Source organism: Taudactylus pleione, unplaced genomic scaffold, assembly GCF_031769625.1.
Source record: "Taudactylus pleione unplaced genomic scaffold, aTauple2 ptg000372l, whole genome shotgun sequence".
Taxonomy (NCBI): Eukaryota; Metazoa; Chordata; class Amphibia; order Anura; family Myobatrachidae; genus Taudactylus; species Taudactylus pleione.
The window spans coordinates 11,620,247-11,643,649 of NW_028284773.1; the positions used below are offsets into that span (position 1 = coordinate 11,620,247).

Sequence of the window (23,403 nt, forward strand, 5' to 3'; positions counted from 1 at the left end):
AATGAAAACCTGGTAATGTATGGGAGCAAATGACAGTCGATCATATGGTCTTAAATACTGGAAAATGGACAAAAAACAATTGTTCAAATTGTTAAAATTCGTGTGTTTTAACCAATTTGTCTGAACAACCATTTTTGTTTGTTTTCTAGTGTTAGTGAGCAAATGGTCGATTGTCATTTGCTCCCATACAGTACCAGGTTCTCATTCCAACCAGCCAGATTGGACAGATATCTGACAGATAATTGTAGAGTGTATGCCCAGCAATAGTCATAGTAATTTTGCATCTGTTGATTTTATGGAGATTTTTCTATGTACATTTTTCAGATTTGGAGAAAAAGATAAGATTTAATTTGCCGTTTGGTCTAGGCCGGACTAATCAAAAGAAAGGAAATATTTTATTTTACATTGTGCATGCCCTGGCCCTGATGATACCAAGATTTCTTCTTTGCCTGCACTTCTGAAATGTTATGACTGAGGGCTTGATTCACTATGGTAAGTAATATTGCGTACGCACGCAATTCAACTGCGATAGAATGCTAATTCATGGCAATGAAAACTCAGTACTCCATAAACATCCATAATACTTAGCAGAACGGCAAAACCATCGGTACAATCGAGTACCATCGCAGCCTCACACACAGTTGCACAATCTCTGAACTTACTCAGAAATATCTAACTGCCACGCACGCTATCAGACCTCACACTGAGCATGGCATCGCAGTGATTCATTTATGCACACCCCTGCAAAGGCGTGTGAACGCACTGGCACGCCTGCATTCCCCTCGTCATCATCCACAAACGGTGCTTCCTGTCAATCAGTCTGCAAGGGGTCTGCGTGCCAACTGTGATCGCAGTCCCGATCGCAAACGCTAGTTCGTGCACACGCACTGAGATGCATCCGCATGTGCAGTATGCAGCAATTGGCCGATTGTATGTGTATTAGTAACTGCATTCCTTGCTGAATCGGGCCCTGAGTCTTATCACATACTCCACCCTAGAGATCTCCTGGGTGGTCAGCTCTCCTTCCCAAAACTTCCAGAACAAGTTGAGGAGTATTCGGTTTCTGTGGCCAAACTGTAATTCAAAAGCTGAAAAAATTGTATAATCTGTGGTACCTTCCAAATAGGAAACCTGTGGTATGCCAGGTAGTGCTCCCAGTCTTCCCTCTATGAAGCCATCCATAGCATCTGTATTGGAGTTCCCCATGACTACCTCTCACTGTGCATTAGTCTGGGGATTGAAAGGGATGGTATGGATTTGCTTTTGTCCGCATTTTTCCCAGAGACATAGGACCTGTTTGCTCATGGACTGCGTCCATTAATCAGTAAGGATCTTGCTGGGGGATGCCACATTTCAACATATTCATAGCAGTATGTCCAGTCTCAAGGTGCTGGGTGGTGTAATACACCATGGTAAGGATGTTATTTTTTCCCAGTCTCCTGTGTGTAGTTAGGGAACCTGCTATATTCACAGCCACTTACGGAAAAGATTCACCAACTATTGGCACCTGAGGTGAGCATAAGCACTGGGGCACACAAGCCACAGACACAAACCAAAGGATTTACAAAAGGTTAAGATGTCATTCAACATTCTGTGGCAGAAAAAGTGAGTCAGGTGCTTCAGTGTCCAATCCCTCCCATGGTGTGCACCTATGGGATTTCACCAGCATACGACATTACCTGCTTCTTGTGAAAGCTCTGTTAGGCAACAAACTCAACTTTCTGTCAGGACAATCTCCTTCTATGTTAATGCCCACTGTGTACACTACTAATTTATACCAGATCTCTCTCTCCTCCTTACTTTCTTAAAAGCTGTTGACTTCTTGTTGCCTCATTCCTTTCAGAGATCGACAAGAGAGCTGACCTTTGGTGGATTTTATCTAAGGGCTGTAGGGCTGTAGCCCCACAGTGAAATCTGCCCCCCCTGGGACTGCCTAGCAGTGGCTGTGACTTCCCATTGAAAATGCTACCTGCTAATCACAGCCAAACAGGCGGAGGTGTTTTCTCCCCCTGGGACTGTCAGTCCAGACTGCAATAGCAGAGAGCACTTCCCATAGGAAGCCACTCCACTGTTATTAAGGCAGCCCTTACCAGCTTCATGGGGCTGCAGCTGATGCAGTTTCTAGAAGTCAGCCAGTTTGCTAATTTGTGTGCATGCACAGGATTGCAATAAATTACAAATACAGACCCCTTACCCTAGCCAGAAAAGTAAGGAGCCACCACTGACCTCTCCTGCTGGGCTGCTATTTCTTAAGTTGGGACACTCTGCAAAAACATTTACACTAGGATTAGCCAGGATAGGGTCAGGCATCAATGTGGTCATAATTTAACTTCCACTGGAGCTAGAATCCAATTAGGGTCAGGAGCATCACTGGGCAACCTCACATGATTAGGCTGACTGGAAATAACATTATCATCATTGCTAGGGTATGTTGTCTGCTGATTGGTTAGCCCTGCAAATTTACTGTAGAAATGAGTCTAACCATATGGGCTGGTTGATCCTGTGGTAGCTTCAATTGAGTGTTGTCTAGCAACTTGCATGTGTTCATGTGGGATGGGCAATAATGAAATCACTCCTAAACTCTGTAGTCTGGCAGCCTATCGGTGATGGGGTTAACAAATGTTCCTTGGCCCAGATTTGTTCCCAAATACAAATTCCTTGAAGCCTTGATACAAATCCCTTTGTCAAAATTGTTTCCCTAATACAAGTCCATTAGGGACCATCATTCACTGCCACATCTTGGAACTCCTTAGATTTTAGAGGGTAATAGCTGCACCAGCAGGCTCCTTCACAGGAATACAGTATGAAACAGTTTACTTCTGGGTGTTGTGCTTACTTTGGTTCAGGACTACAGGGTAGCAGTCAGAGCATTGATCAGGTAGGTTCAAAACAAAACAGCTAAGGAATGGATGAGAGATGTAACTCTTACCAATAAATCACAGAATTACAGAAGATAATAGGCATTGTGTAGGATCTTGTATTAATAAGTGTTTATTTATGTGGAAGGGATAATAATACACCCAGATGTAATGCAGAATGTACTTTTTATATAGAATCTATACCTCTGCCATAAATTCAAATAAGAACTTGAAATACTGCACCAATCCTAGTGGATGTTTATTCTGGGAGAGTTAGCCAATAAATCATAACCTGATGTGACTGGGCCAATAGAAGAATACAGACCTTCCTTCACGTAAACTAGATATATTTTTACACAGCTATTACTATTATACACTCAGCCGCCACCTTACCATGTACACCTGTCCAGTAAAGGATTGGACCCCAATTGCCCACAGAGCAGCCTGGATTCAACAAGGTACTTAAAACATTCCATAGGTATTCTGGCCCATACTGCCATAACAGTATCATGCAGTTGCGGCAGATTTATCGGCTGTACATTGTAGCTGTGAATCTTCCAGCACATCAGATAGATGCCCTATTGGACTGAAAACTGGTGTGAAGATCATTGGAGTTCTCTGCACTTATTGTCATCTTCATAGAACCAATTGATTTGTGCTTTGTGACATGGCGTGTTATCCTGCTGTAAGAAACCATTAGAAGATGTCTAGAACGTGGCCATAAAAGGATGCACATGTCAGCGTCTATACTCAGGTATGCTATGACACTTAAATGTCACTCAGCTTGTATTAAGGGGCCTAATGTTTACCAAGAAAACATTCAACACCCAAATACATCACCAGACAGCTCAAGGCAGTATAAATCCACATATTCATGTTGTTTATTCCATATTCTGACCCTACCATTGCATGTCACAGCAGAAATCGATATATGCTAGACCAGGCAAGGTTTTTCCAATCTCTAACTTCCCAGTCTTGGTGGGTCTGTGCCCATTATAGCCTCAGTTTCCTATTATTAGCTGACAGAAATGGAACCTTGTGTAGTCTTCAAGGTTCAAAGTTAGTGATGCCATTTTGTATACCACTGATGTAACACATGGCTATTTCAGTTACCTTTTGCCTCTCTGTCAATTTGAACCAGTCTGGCCATTCTCTTGTGCACTCCCTTTTTAACAAGAAGTTTTCGCAAATAGAACTGATGCTCACTGGAGTTTTTCATTCTGCACACTATTTTCTGTAAACTTTAGAGACTGGTGTGCGTGAAAATCCCAGGAGAAAAGCAGTTTCTGAGATATCAGAAATCAAATTCATTTAGATGACATTTCCCCTATTCTGGTGTTTGGTCTGAATAACAAGTGAACCATTGTCTACATGTCTTTATGCATTCAATTGTTGCCACGGTTTGGCTGATTAGATATTTACATTAAAGAGGAGTAAGGTGTAATTATTAAAGTGTCAACTGAGTGCATATTAATGTTTAGCAAAATGAAATATCTTTATCCACAAGGAACAATGGGATTGGGTTTGAGATAACACTATACAGTATACAGCATTCTGTGATTTCACAAATATCTGCCTGCTTTGCCAAGGTGGATTGATTAACAAAATATATGCTTTATTTAAATTAGATATATAACTTCTTGACTTCGTCAAACTGAATCCTAACAATACTTTACTGCCTGCGCCTAGGGGCAGTTACCCGGGCTCGGGCTTATTGGTGGGCCCCAGCGGGTTTTCCTGGGCTTGGCGCAGCACCCCTCCCTCTTACCTGTCAGCAGCCAAGCACATGCTGCTGAGTACTGTGCATCAGTGGGAGCAGGAAAACTGGTGCCACAGAGCAGCAGCAGTTTCCTTACCTCTGCCTGTGGGTGGGGAGCGATTACATTGAACGCCGTCCCTCCTGGATTTGCGCCAGGCTGAGGGCCTCACAGCGCCCCCTCCCCAGCGTGTATTAACATTGATATTTTTCTAAGGGGCGCAGCCACGTCTCCTGCGATTAGGTGACGCCCCTCATAGGAATGGGGCCTGGGCCAGATCTCTATGGCCCTGCCTGCAGCTAATAACAGCAAGTTGGCATGTGCTTAATCTAGACTGTACATGCTTAGCTATTTTTAGCCTAAACATTACCATTTAACATAATTGTGGGGACAACTACTTACGTCTAGAAATGTGCGTGGACCCCCGTGTTCTGGTTTTGGATCTGGATTTATCTGCGTGTTTTGGTTTTGCAAAACCACCCTCGAGTGTTTTGGTTTGGGATTTTGATAAAAAAAAATTGATAAAAACAGCTAAAATGTTCTAATCCAAAATGCGAGTTCTGAACCGGCAACAGATCCAAACCAGAACTCGGTTCGATCCAGGTCACAAGAATGAATCCGAACCTTGACACGGTTCTACTTGGAACCCCTAAATCCGAGTGTGTTCAGATTACATAAATCCGGACCCGCACATCTCTTTTTATATCAGGAAAAATAGTAGTATGAAAAACTAATTCCCCGTGTTGATAGATCTATTGTTGATTGATTATATTCATAGATCTGTTAATTTGAGACTGTGAACCCTGTTATCGTTCAATTCTTGATGATTTTTTTCATAGATATACAAACTAACAATTATGTGACAGTAAAAACAACTGAGTGTTGATTAAAAAGAATAAAAGGAAAATTATCTCCTTACCCCCATTTTTTTGAAGCACGGAGACCATCAAATTGTTATGAGTTTCGACCATATGGTGCAGTTTAACAGATTGCTAAAGAGAAAAAACACATAAAATAAACATGTAATTCAGCAATTGTGGAATGTGGAAAAATGGAAATCTTATATTAAAAAAACATTTGAATAAAAGTAAAATAAAAGTAAAGAAGCAACAAATGTCAAATGACAAATATAAGCACTTACCATTCTCAACAAGTAAATGGTAACAAGAATAGAAACAATGGTCATGATTACTATTGCCATAGAATATTCAATATAACCAGTTGCAAACCATGTACTTAGTGAGTACACTTCAAAACAGTAAAAGGGGTTTAAAATCTGTAAAAAAAAATACATAAATTATATAAATATAGAAATACATGCATACTGCTCTTTCTACAACAATATTTATAACGTCCATGGAAGTAACTAAAACTACATTATAGTAGACCATATAATGTGGAGTGGCAGTAAAGAGCACTGAGGCATTCTAGTGTCTGAATCTCAGAGGGGTAGTCCCGAACACAGGGCCAAGCTTACACCAAAGTAGGATTAACCCAAAAGTGAGTTTTTGGGCCATGTTGGGTCAGGGTTTGGATGGATCAGGGGCAGGACTAATTTTGCATGTATAAACGTTGGGAGATATGTCTGGGGATCAGCTAGATATGTGTTTGTAAAGTTTGCCAAAGTCTGACTTCATGTTGATTGAGGCAGAAATTACAGTAAATACTAAAGAGAAAATGAACTTATGATAATATGTATGTGAATAAAATCCAATAATTTATAATGTGTACAGTAGTGGAATTAATTCTGGACACTTTCAATAAAAAAAAAAATATTTGATATTTATGCAGAAAATTCATATTCTGCTATACCAAATCAATACTTTAATGTTTTTTTTTAATCTATGATGTTTCTACTTAATATTTTAACATGATTTGGCAGAGAGAGAGAGAAGAAACAGAAGTGGATGGAGAGATAGAGTGAGAGAAAGAAAAGAGAGAGAAAGAGAAAGTTTTGAAATACACTTACCAGCCACTGTCAGTGGTGAAGATGCAGGCTGTCACCAGTCACAGCAAGCAGCATGCTGATAGGATCCAGGAGCAGGTCCCACACAACATCCATGCAGGCACATGTGCTTTATTCAGCACTCAATTCATCCAGACTATGGCAGCCTTTACAATCAATCCTCAAAGCTAGTTGCAGTTCTGGTCAAAGTGTGAATAACGACTAAAATGGCTCTGAATACCTTTAAACGTGTTGACTGGTCGCCTGGGAAGAGAGGCAAAGCCATGACGCTTCGTGAGGAAGGGTATAACTACGAAGAAATTGCAAAGAGGTTGGGTGGTGGGGCAATGAAGTCACGTCTAAAGAAACTCTGCATAAGGGTGGATCGACGAAATCAGCCACAAGAACTGGGAAAAAGCCCACGCTTACAAAACAAGATGAGCGCAGAATCTGTCGCCTGGCCCTGCAAAAGCCATCAACAACATAATGAAAACATCTGGTGTCCAAGTTTGTGACCGAACCATATGAAAAAAACTTTGTGACAATGGTTTGCGAGCTAGGACCCCGAGAAAGAAGCCGTATCTAAACCAGAAACAGAGGCAGAAACGTATAGATTGAGATCTGGCACACAAGGAGTGGACAGAAGAAGACTGGGACAAGATTATTTGGAGCGACGAGACCAAAATCAGCATCTTCGGAGTGATGGAGTGAAATTTGTTCAGTGTCGGCCTGGGGAAGATCTTTTGTACAAGTGCACCACAGCCACTATGAACCACCCAGTGAGTGTGATGGTGTGGGGCAGCATGGCCAGTCATCGTGTGGGATGTTTGGCTGTCTTTGATGGCAATATCAAAGCCAAAAAGTATCAAGAAGCAGTGCTGGAGGCGAAACTGTTGCCCACAATTGAGGATTTGTTTGAAGGTGACCCACGGAAGTGTGTCTTTCAGCAGGATGGAGCGCCATGCCACACCGCCAACAGTTAAATTAAGTGGTTCGGTGATCACCAAATCACTGTCTTGCCTTGGCCAGAAAGTAGTCCGGATTTAAATCCGATAGAAAATCTTTGGTCAAGGCTTAAAGTGATGGTATCACGAAAAAATCCAAGTAACAAGAGAGAGCTGATCGAAGCCATAATCCAGGCCTGGTACCACGTGATTTCACCTGAAGATCTGGGACGTCTGGTTCACTGGATGCCTCGACGAATCAAAACTGTTCTTAAAAACAGAGGATATCCAACAAAATATTAATTGTGTATTGCTGAAGTTGCATATTATTTTCCATAATAAAAGCATACCTGTAAAACTGATTTTACTGAATTTTTCACTGGAAATTTGACAAATGACAACTTAAAATAAATAGTAATGATTATACTCAAATATACTTCGATTGGAATATAAATTAGAAGTGATTATAATGTAAAAATAATGACTAAACGCAAAATTTTCAAATTTTCCTAAAAGTGCCCAGAATTAATTCCACTAGTGTATGTGAATATATATTGTGGATATATTGAAAATGTGTAGAATCATTGGCTCTTAGGCACAGCAACGTCTAGTTATATCCTTACTATTGTGCCAATTCAACCAGTGACATTTCTAAATATGGGCAGCATCATATAAAAGTATATTTGCTCATTAAATTGTATGTATTTTCTTTAAAAATCTTACCTCCTTAACAAATAGCTTCCATATTGGGGTTATTTCTACATTAATTGTATTTGGTCCACATAGTTGTTGCCTAGGTATATAAAAGAAAAAAAACAAGTTCAGGAATAAAAGTGTACAGCTGTGTGTGCATGTGTGTGTGTGTATATGTGGTGAGACCAAAACGTTGACATTTTTGCCAACCTGTATGCTACTATTTTGAAATAAAGTGTCATTTTATCCACAAAATAAAGGCTCATACACGGTCCTCAAGGCACACTAACAGTCCAGGTTTTAAGGATAGCCATAGTTGAGCACAGGTGACTTAATTAGTACCTTAGTTATTTTGATTTAACCATCTGTGCTGAAGCATGGATATCACTAAAACCAGGACTGTTAGTGTGCTTTGAGGACCGAGGTTGGGAATCACTGCTCTAGACGATGTGCTGTATGAACGATATTGGTGAAAGATTTCCCTTGAACGTTCTCTAGTGCAGGACAAACTAAATTGGGTGTACACACTGAAATATATCTTTAAAGATATCTTTCAGTGAAGTCATCCTGCCACATCTCTGAACAGGCAATTCTTGAAAAAATCGTCAGATTGGCCTGCATGTACAGACGACAAAAGACATTGTTAACGACCCATGGGAGCAATCATCGTTGGCCACTTACTGCATACACACTGAACGATATGAACAATATATCGTTGAACGATATCGTTATCATCCATATCATTCATAAAAATTGTCTGGTGTGTATGCAGCTTAAGACTGGTGAGTGCATTCTGTTTAAAAAGACACTCAATAGGGGGAATTTAGTTGTCGGCGAAGGGTGTGAATTTCAGTTGCTGAGGCGTTTACATGCTGGCAAAAGCAGCCCGTCTCACATCCTTTGCCTGGCCGGCCGAGTGTCCGAATCACATAAAAAGTGTTTGTTACCCTATGAGGTAGTGAACACTTTTGTGTGAGATCCACTGCCGTAAAGTGCGGCGACTGCCACACTGATCCAGCCGGGCGAACGGAGTCGCCCTTAATTGAATTCCTCCCAATGTGTTTAATAGAAATCAAATTAATTTTGGTGTAACAAGAGTAGATGTGCACTTCATTGAACTAGTCAGTGTTCTTTTTTTGTGTCATTTTCCCTGGGAAGTTTTTTTTTTTTCTTAGTGTACCAAAATTAATTTTATATGTTTTCACTAATAGACACATTTTTATTTTAATTGTGCAAATACAGCATCTGATTTGGAAATAGTGTGAATTGGGGAAAATGTATTCTTCACTGAGTTTAATGAATAAGTAAAGGGAGATTGGGCAGGGGATGTTTTTGTGTCAAATTGCAATGTGTGTGACTGAAAATAACCTCAACGTCTGATAACGGTTCTATTCAAATTAACAGGATCATTTTAAGGCATGTTCAAAATTGAGTTTGGTAGATTACTGCAAATGAACCTTAAAGCTGGGTACACACCTAACAGATATATGTACAGATCGAGTGATCTGCAGATATATCTGCAGATGATGGTTGTTCATACACACTGAACATCTAGCAGCAGGACATGTTGCACCCCCCTCCCCGCGGCCTCTGCTGTAAATGTATGGGCAGTCGGCTGATTGATCGAGATATTGATTGAGTGATAGATATATATCTATCAATCAATCTATAGCTTATGCCCAATATACTGTATAGCCGATGTGCAGCACAGCCGATGAGATATGTTTGTGAACGGCATCGTTCACAGACATATCGTTGGTACACACTGGCCGACGCACACAAGATATATTGGCCGATCAATTGATCGGCCAATATATCTGCCAGTGTGTACCCAGCATTAGATATGACAAAAACACAACCAGATCTCATACAAATTAGCTGCCCCTTCCTAGATGTGTGGCAATATCTGGCTGAAAGATGGGTCATGAAGTTGCCTATATATTTTATGTAATAATAGATTTGAATATGATTACATATGTACAGTGTTTAATTACATATCTATTGTGCTTATCCTTTTTATTGATGGTGTTTGTACTAAGGGGTAGATTCAGAGGTGGGCACTAAATGGATTCAGTCGCAAATGACCAATGTTTTTTGATCTGCAGATGCGCAGGAGCCGCACTGCACATGTGCAGATCTGGTCCTACATTGTTGGACGCCATTTGTATGCAGACGTCGGGTGATTGACAGTCTGCAGCCATTTGGGGATTGAGAGCGGGAAACGTTTAAGAAAACGGGGACGTGTCACCCCGGTTTTGATGTGTGCCAAAGCCAGTGACTGCTTCTTCCGACACACATTAACTGGCCTCGGCAGCTTAGTAGCGGTGGAAATTATAGTAACCTTAGGGTTGCTCAGATGTTGCCAACAGTGATCCGATGCTGCATCTTCGGACGCATGCAACAGATCTGAGAAGCGGGAGGTAGACATATCATTACTAATGGAGGCACCTCCAGCATTTGAATACCTTCTCAGATCCGCTGCTACCAAAGACACAGCATCGGCACCACTCGGGTTCACCTCTGAATCAGGCCCTACACAACTTAACACAACTATATAGGTTTTGTTCAGTTATGCAGTTATGTATTTTATTTCATTATATACAATATAAATGAATGGCTGTGTTCCAGAGCAGAAACTAAAGAAATATCTCTTATGTCATTATTCAGATTCAATAATCGTTAAAAGTTACATTTATCTCCAAAAAAGCTGGTGGATAATAAATCTATGTAATATGTTACAAAACTTGGTGAAAACTGGATGTAGTCATGATCCCCACGATCAGAATGCCGATGGTCACTATACCGAAAGTCACATCCCAACGGTCACAATCCCAACACATTCCGGTGATGAATATTAGGGTTAGGCTGAGGGAGGGGAGGGTTAGATTTAGGCAGTGAGAGAGGACTGTTAGGGTTAGGCTGCAGGAGGGGACAGTTAGGGTTAGTGTTGGGATTGGGGTTAGAATATTTACCACAATCCATCTGGATTTTGACTGTCAGGATGCCGCTTTCTGTATTCTAACTAACGGCATTGTGACCGTGACTGTGGACTTTGGTTTGTTAGACTTATTGATGTAGAAAGATTAATGAGAGTTGTCAGAATTGTGGCCTAATGGATGTTCCATAGATCACAACAGGGTCATGGTTAGATAGGTCATTTAAGATATCACTGAAATCAACATAGTTAATGGGCCATATTTTCATGCAATTAATGTCCACTAAACATACGGTATAGAGAATTTGTTTAAGCGATAACTTAATAATAATTATAATACTTTTCAGTTCTTCCAGTTTTCTGAATCAATGAAGTTCTGTATATCATAAGTCTTCTACATTGCAAAACAGTGTATCTATAGACATCTGTCAGATGCTTTGCATTTAATTAAATCTGACCCTACTTGTGTGTTTGACATACAGCACGACATGGGAGAAGGTTGCTAATATGGGGTGAATGCATATCATGTGACAAAGGTGTCCTGGTTTTCTGTTAAAATAAAAATATAGTACCTGTAGTTAATTGTCTCATTGTAACATATTATATAAATACCTGGCTTTTCTTTCTTCACTACTCAGGCCCAATCCATACTTTGTATGTATATCAGAACATGAGCACCTCTCATCCAGAACCCTTAAAGGAATAAATATATTATAATATTAGAGAATAAATTTAAAGAGAGAATATTGAAAAATACCTAAATATATTAAACTCACCCAATTCTCTTAAACAAGCTGTCTGATGGATTCCAAACATAGCGAGTTTTTTGCACCTTTATGTATCGAACCTGTAGAGTTATATAGTTATTTATATGATTCTTTTAAACAATATGGGTCTTTGTACACTTTTTATAGTACTGTAACTAGGGCAGTGAAAGTGCTAATGTGCAAAAGCCCAGAAGTTTACTATTATATGGGCCCGATTAAGCAGAGGATGGAATTGCAAAGCCACATACAAGCAGCTGTGCAATTCTATCCTTGCTAAAATGCAAATGCAGTAGAGTCTACGATCCCAGCGTTGCGACCGAGGTTGCGATGTTGGACGGCGCCGGCCAGCTGAGTATGCATCAGTTTACAGGTATGCAGGCTGGCCGGCATGAGAGGCCAGGAATCTGTGTCCATGGACACAGATCAAGGCCTGACCACTCCCGGAAAACGGGGGCAAAATGCCTCCATTTCCGGGAATGCAGGCCGTCCCCGCACCGCCCTATAAACACCTCGGCCTGTCAATCAGGCAGGGGCATACGGGGGCCTGTGTGCGATCACTTGGGGGCATACAAGAGCCAGCGTGCGATCACTTGAGGGCATACAGAGGCTTGCGTGCACTGCTGAATCTGGCCCTATGGGTATAAATACACTTCATTGTCCACCTAGCACACTCATAGGTGTACACAAACATCCTGAAAATCAATCTGCACATTCTTTTGTTAGTTTGTATTAAATGTGTATGAAGTAAAGTTTAAAGAGTCAGGGGTATATTTACAGTACTTACCAATGAGTTGTCAGAGCCAGTTTATTACATTGTTAGAAGTGCACCTAGAAATGCACTTTATTGTATAAGTACACAGGAAAGGACTGAATGCAACCTTTGCATGCATATGATTACTCCTAATTGCCGGCACCTCCTGAGTACCAGTAATTCAGGTCATTTTGCAGAAAGGAAAATGCTGTGTGGCAGCACCTTAGTATTCCTTTTATACCGCTTCGATCTTCTTTTAATTATCTCATCAAAACCAACATTTTATTTTGCATGTGGATACAATATGTGTATTCATATGACAATACCACACTGAAATAAGGAACTCCCCATTCAACCTATTAGCAAATGTTACATTTTGCAGCTTTGCAGATGCTTCAACTTTGGCTTGTAAGCCCAAGAACTTCCCTGTAAAACTGGAGCATGGCATTATAAAATATCTGCATGCTACTTCTGCTTTTCTTAGAAAATGCCTCATAAATATTAACACTTTGTGCAGATTTTCTTCTTTGGAGGTTATTACTATACTGTACACTTTACAACATGTGTGCTGAGGTAAAGTTGTTTTGTTTTAACTGGGAACTTGACATATGGGCAGTAGCAATGTCAGTGTGATCTGCACTATAGCAAATTCGGTGTCAGACCCGTCCAGATATTCCTTGTCTGCCACTAGACTATGGCAGATGCCCCTTGTATGCCATCATTGTCCAGTAAATGTCCATGTATTGCCATCAGCCTCCTCCAAATGCCCCTTTTATGCCACGAGCCTCCTCCAAATGCCCCTTATGTGCCATGAGACCTCTTCAAATGCTACTTATGTCCTATTGGACCCCTCCACATGCCTCCTATGTGCCATCAGTCCCCTCCTTCTGCTCCTATATTAACAGTGTCGCTTGAATAACATCCACTGGCTTGTAATACTATCCTAGAGAGGTTTAGCAGAGCATTAGCACAGATTCTAAGATTCTTTTTCCCACACAGGCAGTACAGTACTTATCCTTCTATGACCCCCATATTGAAGTTTACCAGGAAGGAAGAATTAAGCACACCATCGATCTATCTCAGCACAGTGGACAGACTGCTCATTTATCTGTCAGACCAGTGGTGGCTCCTACCATTAGACTTAAGAGGGGCTGCAACTGCTTACCTACTGCGGGTTGCACACGGTATACCACATAGAGACAATCTACTCTAAATCATTTAAGCTATGGCATAAGGCAACATTCCCATAACACGCACATAAGACAGTACATCTCCGTGTGTCTGAATAGCCACCGTCTAGGGACGCCCCAATAAATTTCCAATACATTTCTGAGATTGTGCTTCTCAATCGCTACTACGTGGCTGTGCACACACTTTGGGATGCATCAGACACAATTAAATATCAAGAGCAGTGTTATTGATACACTGATATATTTTTATTTTTTATAATAATGGCTTAGTGTTCTAAAATAATTTTTCTAACTAATATTAAGGGGGAGATGTATTATAGCGGCATGCATCGTGCCACTATAACTCTTCCTGCTTCCCGTCTTTACCGAGGTGAAGCAGAAAGCAGTACCAACGAAATTAACATCTCGTCTGCAGGAGTGGGGAAGTGAAGACTCCTCCCTCCGGCAGTCCCCCAGTAGAGAGATGGCCCGGGCCCCATTACACTCAGAGGGTGTGGCCTAATCACGGGAGAAAACAACATTTGCATGCCGACGAAGGGGGCACTATAGGTCACTCAGCCAGGAGCAAATACAGGGGGGTGGGGCACAATCAGTGTGAATGCTCCCCCACCACCGCACTGGCAGAAGAGAGGAGTGCTGGACTGCTGACAGGTAAGAGGGGGGAGCGTCGAACCCGGGCCCCTGCCAGGCCCGTCCAACAAGCCTGGGCCTGGGTAATTAGTACCCGCTCACCCTCTCTTGGCTCCCCTGGCCTCATAATGATGCACTGTGACAGTGCCTAATTAAAACGAGCACTGAAATGTTGCCTATTACATGCCAGTATAATGTCATTTTTCAAGAGCCTGGAGTGCTGCACCATGTTGTAGTTATATTTATAGGTATGCAGTCGGGAAACCGGCTGCCTTAATACTGACAGCTGGCTTCCCGACTGCTTTATAACGGCGTGGGATAAATGACGGGGGTCTATATCTAGACGCCTGTCATTTAATCGACGCCGGGAGACCGGCGCCCGGCATCCTGATCGAAGGGATGCCGGGCGCCGCGAGCGGACACCCGCTGGGGGGGGTTAGGTTTAGGGCACCCGGGGGGGATTAGGGTTAGGCACCCCCCCAGAAGGGATAGGGTTAGGCTAGGGGAAGGGGGATAAGGTTAGGGTTAGGCACTTAGAGGGGGGATTAGGGTTAGGTACTTGGGGGGGAGGTTAGGGTTAGGCACCCCTAAGGAGGGTTAGGGTTATGGGGTTAGGTTAGTTTATACTTACCTTAGGGACGCAAAGAGTTTTCCAGCGCTGTCGGGCTTCCGCTGCCGGGCTCTGCTGATCTGTTGGGCTGCCGCTGCCGGGAATCGAACTGCCGGCCATGCGGCAGCCGGGATTCCATATTTATATATATATATATATATATATACACACACACACACACACATACTGAAGTGCCAAAAGTCATGGGACGGAAGACCTCTGGAGTGATGTTGACCCATGCTGTCAGGATAGCTTCCCACAGCTACTTGATATTTGTAGGTGCCGGATCTTGGGCTCGAATGGACCTCTCCACCAGATCCAATAAATTCTTGCTTGGGTTCATCTCGGACCAACGTGGTGGCAAAACCAGTTGTCGGAACTCTCCAAAATGCTCCTCTAACTAATTCTGGACAACTTGGGACCAATGACATAGTACATTATCCTGCTGGAATATTCCATTATTATGGGGGTACATGAAGTCCATGACGGAGTGTAAATGGTCATTAAGAAATGCGACATAGCGGTTACTAGTCAATGTCATGTTCAGGCAGACCAGCGCACCCAACCCATTCCATATGAACATACCCCACACAATTATGGAACCATCACCAGCCTGCACGGTGCCTTGTTGGGGTCCATGGCCTCATGGAGTCTGAGCCACACCCGAACACTATCATCAACCTGAAAATACTAGAACCATGACTCATCGAACCACGCCACATGTTGCCAGTCCTCCATGGTCCAATTAGCGACGTCACGAACCCAGGTGAGATGCTGTGTCTGGTGTTGCAGTCTTAAGAGGGGCACTCTTGTGGGTCTTCTGCTCCCATATACCATGGAAACGAAAGAACGCTGCACTGACCTGCTGGATATGTGTCTGGTACCTCCTGCATTGCATGTGGATGTGATTTCAGCCAGTGTCGCTTGTCTGTTACCACAGACAATTGTGGGCAGACTCCGCTGGTCACGATCATTAAGCAGGGGTGGTTGGCCACTGTGCTGTCCACAATGGGTGAGAATGCCTTACACGTGGTATTCCGAGTACATACATGACACCGTAGATCAAGGAATGTTGAATGTCCCCACAACTTCAAAAATGGAATGTCCCACCTGTTGAGCACCCACCATCATGCCCTGTTTGAACTCTGATAATTCAAATCGCCTTGTTGTGAGCACGAGATGTCATATAACTGATGCAGGTCAGAGCATTTCCAAAACATCATAGTATGACCTACCATTACATACTGCTATCCCATGGGGAGAGAGGGAGGGGGAGAGAGAGAGGGAGAGGGAGAGAGAGAGAGAGAGAGAGAGAGGGGGGGAGAGAGAGAGAGATCTATCTCTGGCACTCACTGTTACTAATGTACTTCACCGCATTGCGCTCAATGATGCATGCTATTGAATAGTGTGGTATACATACCAGCAGAGGTAGTGACACTCTTGGATAATGGACGATCACACTCTTATAGGTTAATTATTTAACAGACTAAAACATAACTTTTATTACTATTTATACCTACAACCAGAAAGAAAATACTGTACACAAAAGCTCAAAGACTTACATGTTAGGTGACACATAACGTGTCACACACATGACTATAGAAGTAAAAAAATATCACATCAATTGTGTATACTACTATACTTATAATAATATTTAGTCCTCCCTGTTAAATCCTGTTGGGAGAAAAATTGGTGAATTATGGATATGCTTGTGCAATTTTCTTTCAATTAAGGTACCCTGGAACAATTCCAACTTTCCTATTAACAAGTCATATCAGATTACTTCGGCGTCAAAAAGATTTTTTACATAACATAGATTCATATCTACTAATTCTCATGTATAATAATGGAAGCTTTGGAAACCTTATAGTTCTATGCATGCATGCACAGAAATGACAACTCCAATGAGTATGGTATATTTTCGATCAAAACCATAAACACAACATAATTTGATTTTCCATGCATAGAAAAAAATATATATAAAAAAGGGTACTCTACGTTCTTTAATGATATACAAATATTGAAGGTACCCTCCAGCTGGGTCACAGTTAATAAGTACACTGAAATAATGTGTGGTTTAAAATCCTTAAGAATAAATATCAGGTTGTTGAATTCAGTGCTCAATTATACATTATAACAGACATGGGATTTCCATGTCTGTCATATTCAATCATATGTAAACGCAGGTATTCTCCATAAATTACATATAAATCAGAGTTCCCAAAGAAATTCAGCATATCCTATCAACACAATTGCCTGCCTGTGTTATTGCATGGTAGACATAATAATATATAGTCTTTCACAGAAAATGTGTCAAGGTGCTGAGTATGGATTTGAATATTCAGCTAAGCACATTAATGTATATATAGATTACATTACAAGAAAAGCACATGTAACATATGGTATCCGGTCATTAGGTCTATAGTAAAAAAGGTAGACAATGTTTGTGCAGACAATGGAAGTTAGACAGGCAATAGGTTGACAGGGTCTGAAGGTCAACAGGGTCTGAAGGTCGACACACTAAAGGTCGACAGGTAAGAAGGTCGGCAGTGACCGACGGTCAACAAGATCATATGGTCGACACACAAATGGTCAACACATTTGTTTTTGTTTTTTAGGGTCAGGGTTAGGCACTTACTCCAACATTTAGGATCAGGCACTTACCCCGATGGTTAGGGTTAGGCACCAGGAGGAAGGGTTAGGAACCAGGAGGGAGGGTTAGGGTTAGGTACTAGAAGGGATGGTTAGGGTCTGGCACCTACCCCGACGGTTAGGGCTAGGCACCAAGAGAAAGGTTAGGGTTAGGGCGAAGATTAGGACTAGAAAACAAAAAAAAGTGTCAACCATTTATGTGTCGACCATATGTGTGTCGACATAATGACCTTGTCGACCTTCATTCCCTGTTGACCTTCTTACCATTGAACCTTTAGTGTGTCGGCCTTCAGACCCTGTCGACCTATTGCCTGTCTAACTTCCACCATTGTCTACCCAAACATTGTCTACCTTTTTACTGTAGACCTAATGATCCACACCCATAACGTATAGTTGTTCACCATGACTTGCATACAGGATAAAGTTACCATGCAGCTGTATTTCAGCATATATTGTCAATTCAACATGCAGTGTAAAACATAACCACTTGTTATTATGGTTGCACAATTTACCAGCTGTATAGTAGTTGCAATTTAAGCAGTAGAGAGATAGATAAAAAAAAAAAAAAAGCTTCAGGCAACATGAAAAAAGCTTATAAGTGAGTTCATGTTGCTGTAAGTATTTTCTTTCTGGTTTTAGGTGTAAATAGTAATAAAAGTTATGTTTCAGTCTATTAAATAATTATTAACATATACAGAGGAGTAGAGTGGAATTATGGCGCCCGGAGAGAGTGCATGTCATAGCTCCCCCTCTTTCTGTTTGGATATGGGGAGGAACAGGGAGAACCTTGAGGAACTTGTTTAGGACTAGAGGTTTGAGTAGGGAAATGTGGAAGGAGTTTGGGATTTTTAAGTATGAGGGCAGCTGAAGGCGATACACCACAGGGTTGATTACTTCAGTGATGGAGAAGGGTCCGATGAAACGTGTGGCAAACTTCATCGATGGTACTCTGAGGCGTAGGTTCCAGGTGGATAACCAAACCTGGTCTCCAGCTTGCATGCAAGGCACCTTCCTACGCCTCTTGTCTGCCTGGAATTTGTAGTGAGAGGACGCCTTCTCCATGTCAGCACACACCTGAGCCCATATTGACGCAAATCTCCGAACAGTATCATCCACGGCTGGCACATCAAAGGCAGGTAGGCTTTGGAACTCAGGTACACGAGGGTGGAGACCATAAACAACCTGGAACTGAGTTTGATTTGTGGAAGAATGATAGGAGGCATTATGCGCAAATTCAGCCCAGGGCAGCAAATCAGACCAATTGTCTTGAGATGACGACATAAAGACTCTTAGGAAAGTCTCAAGGTCCTGGTTAACTCTCTCCGTAGATCCATTGCTCTGTGGATGATAGGCTGTGGAGAAGTTTAGCTTCACTTGCAGAACAGAACACAGAGCTCTCCAGAATTTTGCCACAAATTGAGCACCACGATCTGAGACTATTTCGGCAGGAAGTCCGTGAAGATGGAATATGTGTTGGACCAACAGTTGAGCCAAATCTGAAGCAGTAGGTAGTTTCTTTAAAGGTACATAATGGACCATTTTTCGAAAATCGGTCTACCACGACCCAGATGGTGGTGTAACCCTGAAAACTCTGCAAATCTGTTACAAAGTCCATGGAGAGATGCGTCCATGGATGTGACAGAATAGGCAAGGGCAACAACTCTCCGGCTGGGGCTTGATGAGAAGATTTATGCTGAGCACAAAGGGTACATGAAGAGATAAACTCCAACCCATCAGCTTTCATTGATGGCCGCCAGTAGGCTCTTTTTAAAAGTTCCAGAATCTTCCGAGTACCAGAGTGACCTACAAAGAGTGAGGAGTGAGCCCAGGTGAGGAGCTGCTTCCTTAACTCCGGGGCCACAAAGGTTTTCCCAGTAGGAGGCTGCATTTGTATGGTGGCAAACACCCTTGACTCCAACACGGGGGTACTGCGAAGAATCTCATAATTGTTATTGCAGGAAAAAGATCTAGACAGAGCATATGCTTTCTGATTAAGAGCTCCAGAACGGAAGGTCAGAGTGAACTGGAAACGGGTGAAGAATATTGCCCATCGGGCCAGACGATGACTCATACACTGGATATTTTTGAGGAAGAGGAGGTTCCTATGGTCAGTGAAGACAGTGAAAGGAAATTTAGCCCCTTCCAGCAGGTATCTCCACTCCTTTAGTGCCAACTTTACCACCAAGAGCTCCTGTTCTCCTATAGCACAATTCTTCTCAGCAGGAGACCATATCTTGGAAAAGAACCCACATGGGTGAACCCGGTTGTCTTCATAATGCTGGGATAGGATGGCTCCCACTGCCTCTGATGATGCATCAACCTCCAATAAAAAGGGTCTATTCAGGTCTGGTTGTCTTAGACCTGGGGCTGTAATAAAAGCTTGTTTCAAAAGCTGGAAGACACTCTCTGCCTCAGGTGACCATAAAGCAGGATTAGCTCCTTAGAGGTCAGAGCCGTGATGGGGGCCATCAGAGACGAAAATCCCTTGATAAAGCGTCGGTAGTAGTTGGCAAATCCAAGCAGTCTCTGGATGGCTTTCAAAGTCTGAGGTCGAGACCAATCCAGAATCACCTGAACCTTTTTGGGGTCCATTTCTAGACTGGAGCCAGAGATGACATAGCCAAGGAATAGCACACTGGGTACACTAAAGACACATTTCTCCAGTTTGCAATAGAGGTGATTTTCCCTCAGTCGGGACAGCACTTCCTTCACATGTTTATGATGTTCTTCTAGGGAAGATGAGAAAATCAATATATCATCCAAATAGACAACTACTGAAACATATAATAAAACCCTGAAAATTTAATTAACAAAGTCTTGAAAGACAGCAGGGGCAATGCACAATCCAAAGCGCATCACAAGGTATTCAAAATCTCCATCTCTGGTATTAAAAGCGGTCTTCCATTCATCACCTGTGCGGATACGAATGAGATTATAAGCCCCTCATTGATCTAACTTAGAGAATATGATGGATCCTTTCACTCTGTCAAATAGCTCTGTGATTAATGGAAGCGGGTATTGGTTCTTGACCATTACATCGTTAAGGCCCCGGTAGCCTATACATGGTCTTAACCCACCATCCTTCTTGGCGACAAAAAAGAACCCAGCTCCGGGAGGAGAGGTGGAAGGATGAATGAAGCCTTTCTCCAAATTCTCCTGGATGTATTCAGACATGGCTTTGGTCTCTGACAGGGATAGAGGATAAGTGCAACCACAAGGAGGCATCTTGTCAGGCAACAAATCGATTGGACAATCCCATTCTCTGCGAGGAGGTAAGACATTTGCCTGTTGTTCAGAAAAGACGTCAGTAAACATTTGGTACTCCTCGGGAATTGCTAGAGATACTAATGAGACTGTTTTCCTCACAGGTCGTATCTTGGGAAGACAGGATTTCTGACAGTCAACCCCCCATGAAAGAACTTGCATAGAGCACCAATCTATCCTGGGATTGTACTGGTGTAACCAGGGTAGCCTTAAAGTGATTTCTTGGGAGGCCTCAGGTATCACTAAGAATTTTAGAGACTCAGAATGAAGTGCTCCAATACGGACTAGTACTGGCTGAGTTTCTTTGGTGACAACTCCGTTGGCCAGAGGCCGTCCATCTACAGCGGTCAGGGAAATTGAGTGGTCGAGGAAAGAGCAAGGAATCTGAGGTTTGTCAACAAAGCTGGTAGTCATGAAGTTTCTGGTTGCTCCAGAATCTAGTAAAGCAGCAACAAAGACAGGTTTTAACTAGAAATCTATGGCTAAGGTCAGCACGAAATCTTTAGATTTTGGGGACAGGTTCATTACTCCTAACTTGATGTCCCCAGGGTCAGTTAGGAATGGGCGTTTCCCGACTTATGGGAACAGGAGGCCACCAGGTGATCCGAGTCTCCACAGTACAGGCTGAAATTTTTTAATTTTCTTCTCTGACGTTCCTCTTTGGAGAGATGGGTATGATTCACTTGCATTGGCTCTTCATCTGTAGAAGGAGGGGGTGGACGGTAGTAGAGGGAGGAGTAACTGACCGTTGCCAGTCGGTTCTATGCTTCTCAGCCTGACATTCTCTGAAGCGTTAATCGATCTTGTTACAGAGAGAAATCATATCGTCCAGATTAGTAGGAAGCTCACGGGTGACCAGATCATCCTTCAGTTGGTCAGAAAGCCAGTGCCAAAAAGCTGAGGTGAGGGCTTCCATATTCCACTTGAGCTCTGATGCTACAATCTGAAACTGTACGGCATACTGGCTGACAGGACGGGTTCCTTGTTTCAGTGTCATAATACTAGATGAGGCTGATACAGTATGCCCAGGCTCATCAAAAATCCTCCTGAATGATATTACAAAGTTGGTATAGTTATCCAGTAGAGAATCTGAACACTCCCAGAGTGGTGAAGCCCAATCCAAGGCTGAGCCAGACAACAGCGACACAATGTAGGCCACTTTAGTTCTTGCAGTGGGAAAATTATCAGGCTGTAAGGTAAAGTGTATATCGCACTGATTCAGGAACCCGACAAAGCTTGGGGTTGTCGTCAAATTTACTTGGCATAGGAAGGTGTAACCGGGGGGATGCCATGTAACCTGTATTTTCAGACACAGAAGCGGGTGTAACTACTGTTACACTAGGGATGGATAAAGAGGTTTGCAAATTATCCTGTTGTTTAGTCATTTCTTGCAGGAACTGAGCCATTTGGTGCTGCATAGCTTCCAGGTTTTCCAAACGGCCTGTGATGCACTGGAATAAATCCACTCCAGACTCCTGTCCCATGGCCAAGCCCATGAGGCCAGTGCAAATTGAGAGGTTCTGGTTTTGTTGTGGACCCGGGAGGGTATTAGGAGCAGACACTGAAGCAGGTTTAAAAGAGAACGTGGAACTTTTAATGAGTGGTTTAGTAGACATGGAAATGGCAACATAAAAGTCCGGGTAGTAGTAAGGTGCACTTGGAAATGTAGTGAGGCAATGGGAAAAAGTCCAGGTAGTGACACACAGGAGACAGTTCAGTATTCCAGGTTTTGTGAGGCTGAAGTGAAGTACAGGCTGAAGAAAACAAGATCCAGTGGAATGCAAGTGGAGGCTAGGTGCAGGGTACAGGAGTCTCAGGTACTCAGGCAAGGGAGAGGTAAATGGAGGAGGCAGGGGAATCCAGTGGAGTTGGAGCAGGCAAGGTGAAGCAGGCTAGACAGGGATTCCAACGACTGGTGTATGAGTACAGGAACTCTCTCTCAGCTTCCGCTGAGAAACACGTTGCACTGGCAATGAAAGGGAGCTCTGAACTCCCTTAAATACCCAGTGCTCTGCCGTGACAGGCCAGAGAGAGAGCACGTGACACACCAGGATAGGGCGACTAGGTCACATGGCCAGAGGCAAGATGGCAGCACCCATGCCGGAGTGGAACGGAAACACCGCTAGGCCTAACCAGCCCAGAATGACAACATGCCCGCACAGGACCACGCACAGCCAATGCTCCCCGCCAGACACCAGCACTACTGCCAGATGCCCCTCGCCATAGCATCTTCACAGGTATCACCCGCTGACTGCCATGCCGAGAAACCCTGGTCGTGACACTTGCTATACAGGATAGTTGGTATTTGTGTAATCAATTATATGCACTGTATATTACTACTTGGAGGCACCACCAACCACTTCATTAAAAGGGTCATTACCCTAATACTACTATCAATGTTGGTTTT

The 23,403-nt window shown here is 42.7% G+C and overlaps 1 protein-coding gene across 1 annotated transcript in view; it reads right to left on the reverse strand.

Annotated features, from left to right (window-relative positions):
* Window positions 1-5,607, reverse strand: part of LOC148508284 (putative cation-transporting ATPase 13A5) — a 157,234-nt gene extending 151,627 nt beyond the window's left edge. The window contains exon 1 of the mRNA XM_088444741.1: window positions 5,535-5,607. Within this exon, the coding sequence (XP_088300867.1) occupies window positions 5,535-5,586 (52 nt within the window). The 5' untranslated portion in view covers window positions 5,587-5,607. The remainder of the gene's footprint in view (window positions 1-5,534) is intronic.
* Between the last annotated feature and the right edge of the window lie 17,796 nt (window positions 5,608-23,403).